Raw genomic sequence first — 10828 nt, 5'->3', positions numbered from 1 at the left:
GACACAATTTTATATATTTTTTTTTGTAATGTGATGCGCATTTACAATTTCTGTGAGATGTTACAAAAACAAAGATATTCAAGCGTCCGAGGGTCGGTAAACTGAAATTTCATCCCCTCGCGTAATACTGATTGTAAGGAATTCACGTTCGCGACGTCATCGTGTTGAATAAATCACCATAAAGTAGGACACGGATGTGCTCATACCCTGGAATAAGAACGACGTCCGCATAGAAAATGAACACGTGTGTGTCGAAAGCGTTGTCGTACACGGTAAAGAAACGAAAATGATTACCATCGCGAAACCTTCGAGCGACACGATGTACAAACCACCTATCAGTAGCATACAATTTTTCGTACCTCTTTGTAGTATGAACATTATTAATTTCTGCACGTGCAACGGCATCACGTGCCACTTGGAATAATATCTAAAAATATTAACATTGTCTATATCCTAAAAATTAAAAGTAAACGGTTCGCCACGTAGCGCTTATCGACCGAAAGCCTATTAATCGGCTCGCGTCTTCGTTTTTGATATTAAACGTTAATTATTAGTTTTATTCAACGGGGAAAATTCTTCTCTCGACTTGATTAACATTATCGAATTGATCTTCGTCAACTTACGCTTTCAAAAAAAATTTACTGCTATGATCCAAAATCTTTTGCCCCGAATAATTGACGATAAAAAAATAAAACAGATGAGTGAATACGTGCATCACGGCCATGGCAGTTTCAGAAAGTTCCTCTACGATTACCGCCTAAAATAACGATCGCATTTATGTGTGTTAATATATCAATGACACAGATACAACACTTCCGATAGAAAAATAATTATCTTATTTACTCACGCGACACAAACTAATTGTCAAAGACGCAACGCCGCAGAGAAGTAGAATAAAATACATAATTACAAAGGTATTCTTCAGAAACTCAAAAAACCTTTAACAATAAAAAGATTACGTGTCACATGAGTCACTTGAGAATGTTGTGCTTTTTGGCACAATTCTGGGAGACAAAAATAAATGAACGGATTCACGACAAAGTGCGAGAAAATCGTCAAAACGCGACGATGCTTAAAACTGAAGAAATGTATGAACGATATTTAAATCCTGAATTATGCGATGAGAAAATACCGACTCGATGGCTCGTTTGTGAACATCAATGGCGTCAATTATTCTGCTGCAAGCTGAGCAACATTTCCCGGAAGTCGAATTTCCTTTGTCGTAATTATCCAAAGCGCGTTCGATGCGATAACTAGAAACCAGATATTATTTTATGACGAAAAAAAGAAAAAAAAATTCGATATCAAACGCTATTGATTATTAGTTTTAATAAAAAAATTTAAAAATATCGTGAGCGCATTTGCACCAATATAACAATTTAAAAATGTATCTGTTGAATACGACAATTTTTCTGTAAACGTGCAATTTCTCTGTGTATCGCAATTAAATTAATCGCAATTAAAATTAATTAAATCTTCTTCTCACCAGGCTATTTCGAACATTCCGCACGCGTGCTGTATGTAAGCCACGTATATGGACGTGGTGGACATTAGCGTGGACATCATAAAGAAAAGAGTTACGGCAACATGCAAGAGAATGAAGTAGAAATATTTCTCGCTGTCAACGAGATACTCGGTCAAAATAATCAACTGATGCGTCCGGGACTGGTTCAGCGGCGCGACCAGATCGAGGAAGTTCGGTGTAAGATGTATCAAGGTGAACAACAACGGAAAGATGTAAGCGTTTACTGTAATTAAACGGTAATGACTATTGGGTAATGACTATACTGTTGTTCTTAGTTAAAATGTCCTGTCTCGCATTTTTGCATTTTTCAAGATATATTGCAGTATTGTAAGTTCTACGCATGTTCTATCTTCTAAATGAAGCTAGAAATTTCTAAAGGTTTTATAGATGTCTAGAAACTGTTTAACTTAGTTGTCCTAATTGCCGATGGCACAAACAAAAGAATAAACCTTTTTTCGATTCTTTCGATATGCTAAGTAAAATATTTTAACTAAGGAGGACAGTACGTGCGCACGATAGCGATAGCCATTGGCATTCTTACTTACGTGCGAACAGTTGTGCGTAAAATGCTCCCATGTAAGTGTATTTCTCGATTATCGCGTGCTCCGTTTTGTTCTCCAACAAAATTTTGTATTCCAGTCGTACTTGATCGTCTCCAATAATTCCTTTAACTACGACAAAAATATCGATCGCATTGCGCGTTGTCATCGTTGACATCATCGACGCGAGTCAGGGACGACTTACCGATTCGATCTTCAACCAATACGCAACGTACTTGAGAATGACAATGCAAGTGGGAATCGTGTACGACAGAACCTCGAGCAGAAGATCCAAACTGTACTCGAACGTGGTGAACGTGAGTAACTGAAAAGTTGCTCAATGCAAGACGTGATTGTACATAACGATGTATATAACGTAACCAAATAGTACAAAAATAACACAGCACGGTACAACATTTCGAATTATTATTATTTTCGACTCGGTAAAAAAAAACTTCGTGTTTTACGATACCTGAACTATTATGAGAGAAACGCAGAATAGTAAGCAAATGAGTCTAAGAATTCTGACGAACCACACGTTCTGGTACGGCCACAGTCCGATGGACGACAGCATCACGCGATTGAGCGTGTAATATTGACTACCGGCGAAGTTCATTTCTGATGCGCAACTGCGAAATGCATGCGTTCCCGATCACGAAGCGCGGAGAGAAAAAAAAACGGTTCAATTACGCTTGTTTCATTATGCATAACGTTATTTTGCGGCGCGACAAAAAAAAAAAAATAAAAACATTTTCCTATGAAGATAAAACGCGCGTGAAATAGCACAAATAAGATAATTAAGTAAATTGTTGGCGGATCGCGCGCATCTGGCGTTTTTCTTTGGCAAATAACTGCCGCAAATTTTGTTACGTCTCTAGGACTAGAGGCGCAGGCGCATAATCCGAGTACCACGCCAGTTGACTACTACACACGCTCGTGGTGCTTTCTTGTTTACGACTTTTAGCGGCTTCTCGAGCAAGCGAAGTATATTCACGGAATCTTAACACTCATTGCGCGCGTACATCTCTAGAGCAAGATAATATAATAGGACATCGCGCGAGAATCTCGCGTGCAAACAGCTACGAAACATTCGTCAAAAATTCGCGTGAGTCTATTCTTTAACTACGGTGTGAACATATATTAGATAGTTTCGTAGGAACAACTTTCTGTTGTGAACGTGTAAAACGACGATCATATACGTCGTCACTTGAAACAAAATTGCAATACTTGTCGCAATCAATATTTTCCTTATTTCTCTTCTATCTGAACATTCAAAATATTCAGACGTGTAAAAAATACTATAAATTGACATTACCACACAGATAGACAACGTAGATCAATTCTTTTATTAACACCACACAATTTAAAAAATTTCTCCGCATGTTCCTACCACTTCTTCTTCGTATTGATCGCGTTACGATTACATGGAGCATAACACCGTAAAATAAGACACTGACAGACTAATCAACTACAAGAATAAATTTCAGTTACACACGCGTGTCTTTCAGCACTATACCGAAACAAAAGTAAGGTAAAAAAACTGCTACCGAAGCAAATCCTTTCATCGATGCTATTATTAGGCCACCGAATACTTTGAAAGCACAAGTTCTCGATGATATTTGCAATGGGAAAATTAACAATTTTTGAATGTCCACCGGAGCTGTGTACCACTGCGAAGAAAATCTACAAAGAAATTCCAAGTTTACACGTACGTTATTTTTCTTATTGTTCTGAATATACAAAGAAAATAAAAAATATTTTTTGTTTGTTTTGATTGACTCTTTTGAAACATTACACGTTATTTTCTGAACACACAATCGCGTATACTCACGTTACTTCAAACAAACTTTCGCTATGATCAGATAGATCCTGTCCAAAATACGCCACCCAAAACACATAGCCAAAATGAGTTAAAACGTATATAGCGGAGGCAATTATCTCGCCGATCACGTTATCTTCGATCGCTTGAAACAGCTGAAAAATCAAACCGGAACTTAGTATCCTGAGCTAAATGTACGAACGTAAAAGTGCGGAAACATACGTTGTTCAAAATAAAAAAACGAGCACTACTTACTCGTACCATATTAACGGTCAATGACATGACACCAAGTATCGCGACGATCGAATAAGATACAGCAAAATACGAGGTGAAAAGCTCTACGATTCTTTAATATCACAGATATAACCAATTGTAGTGACAAAATACATCAAATCAAACATCATGTAAACAATTCAGATGAAACATAATGAATTAAACAAATAGATAACATAGTTGCGTACCGTAAAGATCGTACGTGGTATTTTATGGCGTGCAACAAGGTCCGTTTGACAACAGATGTGTTGTTGCAATCATCAAACGCGCGACTTATTTGATAACTAAAATTTAAATATTTCCTATATCCTATGATAAACTTTAATTAACTTTGCATCTACACACTTTAAGTTTCCTATTTTTTATATTTTCTTATTTTTATATGTAAGTCGATCGCGAATGAGAACTCGAGACGTTTTGCAATTTTAATATTTCTGCACATATGTGATTACTGTTATCTAAATATATCCATTTGTGTTTGATTCAATTTGACCTCCCTTGTTCTTATTATAAATATCCCCAATGTTGGTTTGTCAAAAAAATAATTGCTTACCCCAACGAAAATACGCTTCACTCAAAATTTCATTTTTTTTCTAAGTGATCTTCTACCAAAGTGCTAAATGTGTTTGTAGAAAGCGTAGCTTACAGCTTTACAGCACTAGATTATTTAAATTTTTGTACCTTGCAATTGCTAACAATCCGCAGGTGTGCTGTATCATCACCATAAACATCGTTTCGGTCGCCATCACCGTGGTTGCGCCTGCCATAGCTATCACAAAGATGTTAGATACAATCACGTAAAAATATTTTTGCTGATCGAAAAAGCATTCTACGGGCGTAGGTAAAGTGCGAAGACGAGGCTCGTCCAACGGCATCACGATGTCAAGAATATCTGGTATAAATAAGGCTCCGAAGATGGAAAATATGCTCATGTAAACAATCACTGGAATAATGCAGACAGCGATTTGCGGATGAATTTTCTGCACATTGTACAAGTATTTGTTTCGCTTATGTGAGTATTTCACATTAAATTGAACAACTGTCAAGTACAAAAAAACGCAGGTTTGTCGAAACGCAGCGCTGTTTTACTAACATCCGGAAACAACGGTGTAATGTCGTCCTCGAGAAGCGTACTTCTGTATTATCTCCATCTCTCGGCTATCCGTTATCGCAACACAGTCGCAATTAATTTGTTCGAATAACGATTTCACCTGCGACAAAATAATTATCAATAAAAAGAAAAAAATATTTAGCTTGTAATCAACGAATACTAGACGTTGTAACAAATATATTGCGTACGCATATTGCGCGCATACTATTAGTCGAAATGAGAAAAAACGCGTATAAGCAAGTGTCACATTAGAATTGTAAATATTTAACTTACGTTCGTGGAATTGATATAAATCGTATGATACTTCAACAAGTAGATAAACATCAGACCATTGAAAGACATCATATCGATAAATAATCTTGCGCTGAACTGATGCGTGAGAAAGGTCATGTACTGTAAACGATTGTAATGTAACGACATTATTCCTGTGCACACAAGCAAGAACTCTACTGATAGTAATTCTATATAGTGTTTTTTCTAGAATTTTTAATATTTTACTTTTATGATAAATGTTGCGCAAAGCACAACGTGCGTGTCAACGAACGTTGTTACCTGCATTATTATACCAATCGTATGAATGGTTGATATTATCACACACATAAGTTTTCTGTGTCTTGGATTTTGATCAGGCCATAAACCGACAGAGATCATCAATCGGCGCATAAACCCGTAGAATCGATCGTCGTATATATCCATTCTCGCTCGGAAACGAAACGCATCTGCGTGTGAGGTAATTTTCTCTTTCCTCACATCTCGCATTTTTTTATCTTGTGACAATGTCTTCGTTCCATTTGTTACATTCTCATGTTTACGTAATGATCGTTGTTATTGACCATAATTGTACGAATAGTCTCTAAATTCCGTGTATATACGCGTAATAAAAACGAGGGAGTTCCGCGGTAACAGAACAATCAAACAAAAGTGGAAGATGCGTTTCGATTAAATAAATTCTATGTTCCAGAAATGCGACGTAAAAATTATTTGAAATTATTTCTACAACACGCGTGAGTGATACACAGCAGATGTGCATGTTCACGCAATACGCAAGACTTGGGGATACGCAAGCGCAATAAAACTCCGCGTCCTGTTACGCTCTAGTGCTTTTTCAGACATTACATGAGACGGATCGTTCTTCGGAGAATCTGCGATTGTCATCTGGGTAACCGCGGTCTTATTATTGTGAACGCAAGGTTACATTACAAGTATAGTAAAAAGAGTTTTACACAAAAAATTATACATGATGCCGTTTACCATATTTGTGATTTTTATTTCTCATTTGAGTCTCAAGTAATCTAAGTTTTGTCATCGTTAATAATGGCTACTGTACTCACACTTTCAAACAACTTTGTACTGCGATGATAAAATTGCATCGCACAATTATGTGCGAACCGAGTAACCGTACAATAAGAGACAAGGCCATACTGATGAGCTGAAATCCAATTTTACATTCGACTTTATATCCTGTTGTGTTATTGTTATGATTGAAAAGTGTACAGTAAAAATTCTTATTTTGTGACATCTGTAACGATACCGTAGCGAAGCCTTCTAAAGATGCCAGGAAATAAATCGCCGACGACAAGCTGGCTATATAGTCCTCATGCTTCGTTGTAACGTTATCAGTAATTTTAATGCGTGCAATGGCGCTGTGTATCACCGCGTGCTGTACTTAATATATTAATACGTCACAGATTACAACACAATTTTCCAAACTTTACGTAAGTTGTTTAGTCACGTCTAGGATAAAAAGTTCAAATAATCTTTTTTCTATCAAAAAGTCAGAAACGTAAGAAGCTTTAAATACACAACAGTATATCTTTTAAAAAAATATAATTACACTCACACATGTTGAAAAAAGCACTCGCTTTGGTTAATTACCTCCTGCCCGAAATAGTTCATTCAGAATACGTAACAAAAGTGAGTGTATACGTATAAACCGGTCGAAATGGCTTCAAACGTGTTGTTCGTCGTGACTGAACCAGAAAAAACTAATCGACAGAAATAATAACGTGTAAAAATTTAATTATTTATAACGATATGTATATATTAATTTAGTATTTACATGTGAGTGTGTGTGTGTTAAAAGTGTTGAATCTGTTATACTCACGTGAAACATGTTAACGCTCAACGATGCCACATCGAAAACGCAAACAATAAAATAGGAAAATAAAAATTTATATTGGAAAATTTATAAGTCCTCGATAAATCTTGAACAATTGAATTGAACGTTAAGAGTATTATTATTTCCTCTAAGAAAAATTACTTGAGAATATATTTACTCTAGACAACGTGTTGATGAAGGTAAAAGGCGCTTAATAATTTGTTGCAAAATCTGCGTTTTGTTTTCGATAGTGTTCTTCCAACGAATATGTTTCGAAAACGCTTGCGTCAAGCGATTGCTGTAAAAATTCCGATAAGATACGCGAAACAAAAATAATAAGATGCTCTAAATTCGATGAAATTAAATGCTGCAAAAATTAAAGCGGAAGATTTATGTCGGATTAAATGTTTCATCTGATCAGTTCAGTGCAGACCGCAAATGTGCTGCGTAAACAACACAAACATGAATTCCGTCGCGCACAATTACTGTCGTACCCGTTAAGGCGCATCTTGAAACTGAGAGTGCGAACAAGTAAAAGTATTTCTCTTCATCGAGAATAAAGAATTCCATTTGTACCGGTCAGTCACGTTGGGGAAGTAAAAACGAGCGTTTCCGGATACACGAAAATAAACATTTTTTTGAATAATATATAGTCAATTTTTTGCGAGCAATATACGTTACAAAATTCAACACGTGGAACGTTTTCTCTTTCGTTATAAAATGAAAGTCACATATGTACAAACACATCCATCCGACAAATCCAATGACGTGTAATGTGATTTAACGCACTTGTATTTTATACAATATTAATTTGCATTGTATATGTTAAATTTGTATTTATATCTGAGAATTATACACAAGTGTGTCGAACAAAAGTTGTGCCATTTTATTTTCAACTACTCACAGAGAAAATTCTATAAACTTTCATCTTGAGCGCATATTTTCGTATTATGTTCAATTCGTCTACGTTTCTCAACATGTACCAATTATGTCGAATTTAATCGAAGAGATTCTTCACCCATTGTCACGAACACGAGCGTGTAGAGTGTCAAATTGTCAGCAGGAGCCGATTTTCTTCAGAGCGACTTTGCGGAAATGTGTGATTCGACTTACATGATTCAAATTAAACTATATTATGTATTAGAGTTAAAGTCAATTAAGAGCAATGTTAAATGAGAACAAACAACGTCGAGCTAAATTGGTGTGTGAGAAACGTTGTCAATTGAATCAAGTAAAAAATTTCTGCAAATAAAATAATTTAAACGTTAAAACGCGCGTTACTAATCGCAAACTTTTCACACAAATGCACTGAATTACACGCGTGTTGCGATTACACGCAACTATTAGACGATTTTAACAAGCCACAAACAGTTCACATTTTATTTTAAAAATCATTTTCGGTAAAATGTTTTCAACATCGTTCGCATACTGTTTTTCCCACGATTCACGTTGTTGATGCTATTATTTACACGTTGTTTCTCTCTGTAAACGGATTTACAGAGAGAGCATCGTTCGAGAAGCACCTGAAACACAGTATAGAATTCGCGAGAAAAACAAAAACACGCAAACCGCACGAACGAATCGACATCCCGGCTTCGTTTAAGGTCACAGACTGATCAACGACATTGAATGCCGGATAAGTCCGTAGTGTACTATGAGTACATGGTGGAAAAAATCCATTTCGATTTGGCGGCCGCCGCGATTTTGCGCACCCAGATTCGCGCAGATTGACGTCAGAAATTTTTTATTAGCTCTTACGATCCGTTTTTCGCAATGCGCGACATCACGCGAGAAATTACGGTATCGGAGACACAATTTGTAAATTAACTTATGACCAAGCAATCTTTTCCAAGATCGAATGAATTATTTCACTCGTTATTGCGCACACACACAAAACAAAAACTACAAAGACACAGCGATTGCTACGTAAACCAGTCGGAATTACACGTTTAACATAATCGTTAGTCATTTTTCCCTTTCAAAAGTTTTTACGCAAGCGCAATGCGCTATTTCTCGAACAGCAGACTATTGCGTGTTTGTTTGTCTTACGAAGATATATTCTCAATCTGACGAATATCCGTGCGAGAGTCACGCAACTGCAAAGGAAGTTTGAACATTACGTGTGACAGAGACAAAGACAGAGACAGTTGTCGCAATGTCGTTGCAATAAAACTAATTAATGATTAACAATTTTTTTTGTTTTAGATATTTTCATAACCGTATCGATGGACATTATATTTATTAACAGTCCGATTTTATCAGTAACAATCTGTACTACCTCATCTGCGGATATCGCCGTGTTCTCGGCCGCCGTCGCTTGCGTCACATTCGTAATGAGTACAACACCGTGAAGTACGACACTGATAAACTAATAATCTGAAAAATGAGAAGTTTCCGTTTACATTACAAAATTTTTCCGACAATGGCCGCGGTCTTCATTACCGAAGCAAAACCTTCCATCGACGCAATTAATATGCCGGCAAATATGTTGAACACACACGTCCGTGTTGATCTTTGCAGTACAAAAATTACTAATTTTTGAACATCCAAAGGTGCTGTGTACCAACACGCGCCGTATCTAAATATTTATAAATGAAAAAAACCGAAATTAACGCGCGTAATTATCTTTTCTCATTTACCGCAAATTTAACGAAACAATAAAAACGTAATAATTGTAGTTTTACATGCGTTGTATATACATGTTGTATATATGTTTTCACTGTTTTAATTTGCATGGTGATTTTTCGTTGTTTTTTCTTTACTGCAAAATCAATAATGTAATAAACCGACACTCATTAATATCCATTTGATCCTAGAATTTTCCCTCACAAATCAATAATTAAATCAATCAACTTGTCTGTCAATTATTGCGAGTGAACAAATTAATTTACAAAACAAAACTCGCATTATATGTATATAAAATGTTATTTATACATATAACACAAAAAATTCAATGATTAATAAATAGTTACACATTAAGTATTTTTATTTTTTCTCTGGCTTTTGTACGCGCGTAATTTCTGACACGAAAGTGGAAATGCACCTTTGATTTTCACTCACGTTTTCTCAAAGACGTTCTCGCTATGATCCGACAGATCCTGTCCGAAATAATTTATCCAGAACACGTGACAAAAATGAGCCACAACATATACGACGGAGGCGATTATTTCGTTGAATACATTATTTTCAACTGCCTGAAACAACTTCAAGAAATCGAAGGTCGTATTTCTCATAATTCAAGGAATAAATAACTGAAGGAATTCGTCAAGGAATAAATAAGTGATACTAATTAAACATAAGTGATAACGCATCCCGAGTCGAAATTTTGACTCTCTGATGAACCTCTCATTCTACTATATATAGGAGTTACGATAGTAAAGTAGGTTCAATTGCAAGGATAAAATTTGCTCCTACTTTCAACCTAAAAGTGTCACAAATTTCCATTTTCTCCAAGTTAGGTTTA

General features: G+C 36.0%; 1 protein-coding gene across 1 annotated transcript; it reads right to left on the bottom strand.

Annotated features, from left to right (window-relative positions):
- Window positions 1-3431: 3431 nt before the first annotated feature.
- LOC109860426 lies at window positions 3432-4220 on the bottom strand. The gene is made up of 3 exons (XM_020439496.1): window positions 4145-4220; window positions 3896-4038; window positions 3432-3747 (listed from the first exon to the last, which is right to left on the bottom strand). The coding sequence occupies exons 1-3, from the start codon at window positions 4163-4165 to the stop codon at window positions 3552-3554; spliced, it is 360 nt and encodes a 119-aa protein (XP_020295085.1). The 5' UTR covers window positions 4166-4220; the 3' UTR covers window positions 3432-3551.
- Window positions 4221-10828: the final 6608 nt, after the last annotated feature.

This window comes from Pseudomyrmex gracilis, unplaced genomic scaffold (genome assembly GCF_002006095.1).
Source record: "Pseudomyrmex gracilis isolate BER0280 unplaced genomic scaffold, ASM200609v1 scaffold_385, whole genome shotgun sequence".
NCBI lineage: Eukaryota > Metazoa > Arthropoda > Insecta > Hymenoptera > Formicidae > Pseudomyrmex > Pseudomyrmex gracilis.
This window is presented reverse-complemented; position numbering and strand designations above follow the sequence as displayed.

Coding starts and splice junctions, on each gene's coding strand:
- LOC109860426 (XM_020439496.1), bottom strand. CDS start 4,165: ATGTCATTGACCGTTAATATG. Junction 4,039..4,144: donor TGTCATTGACCGTTAATATG/GTACGAGTAAGT, acceptor TTGATTTTTCAG/CTGTTTCAAGCGATCGAAGA. Junction 3,748..3,895: donor GAAAGTTTGTTTGAAGTAAC/GTGAGTATACGC, acceptor ATTTCTTTGTAG/ATTTTCTTCGCAGTGGTACA.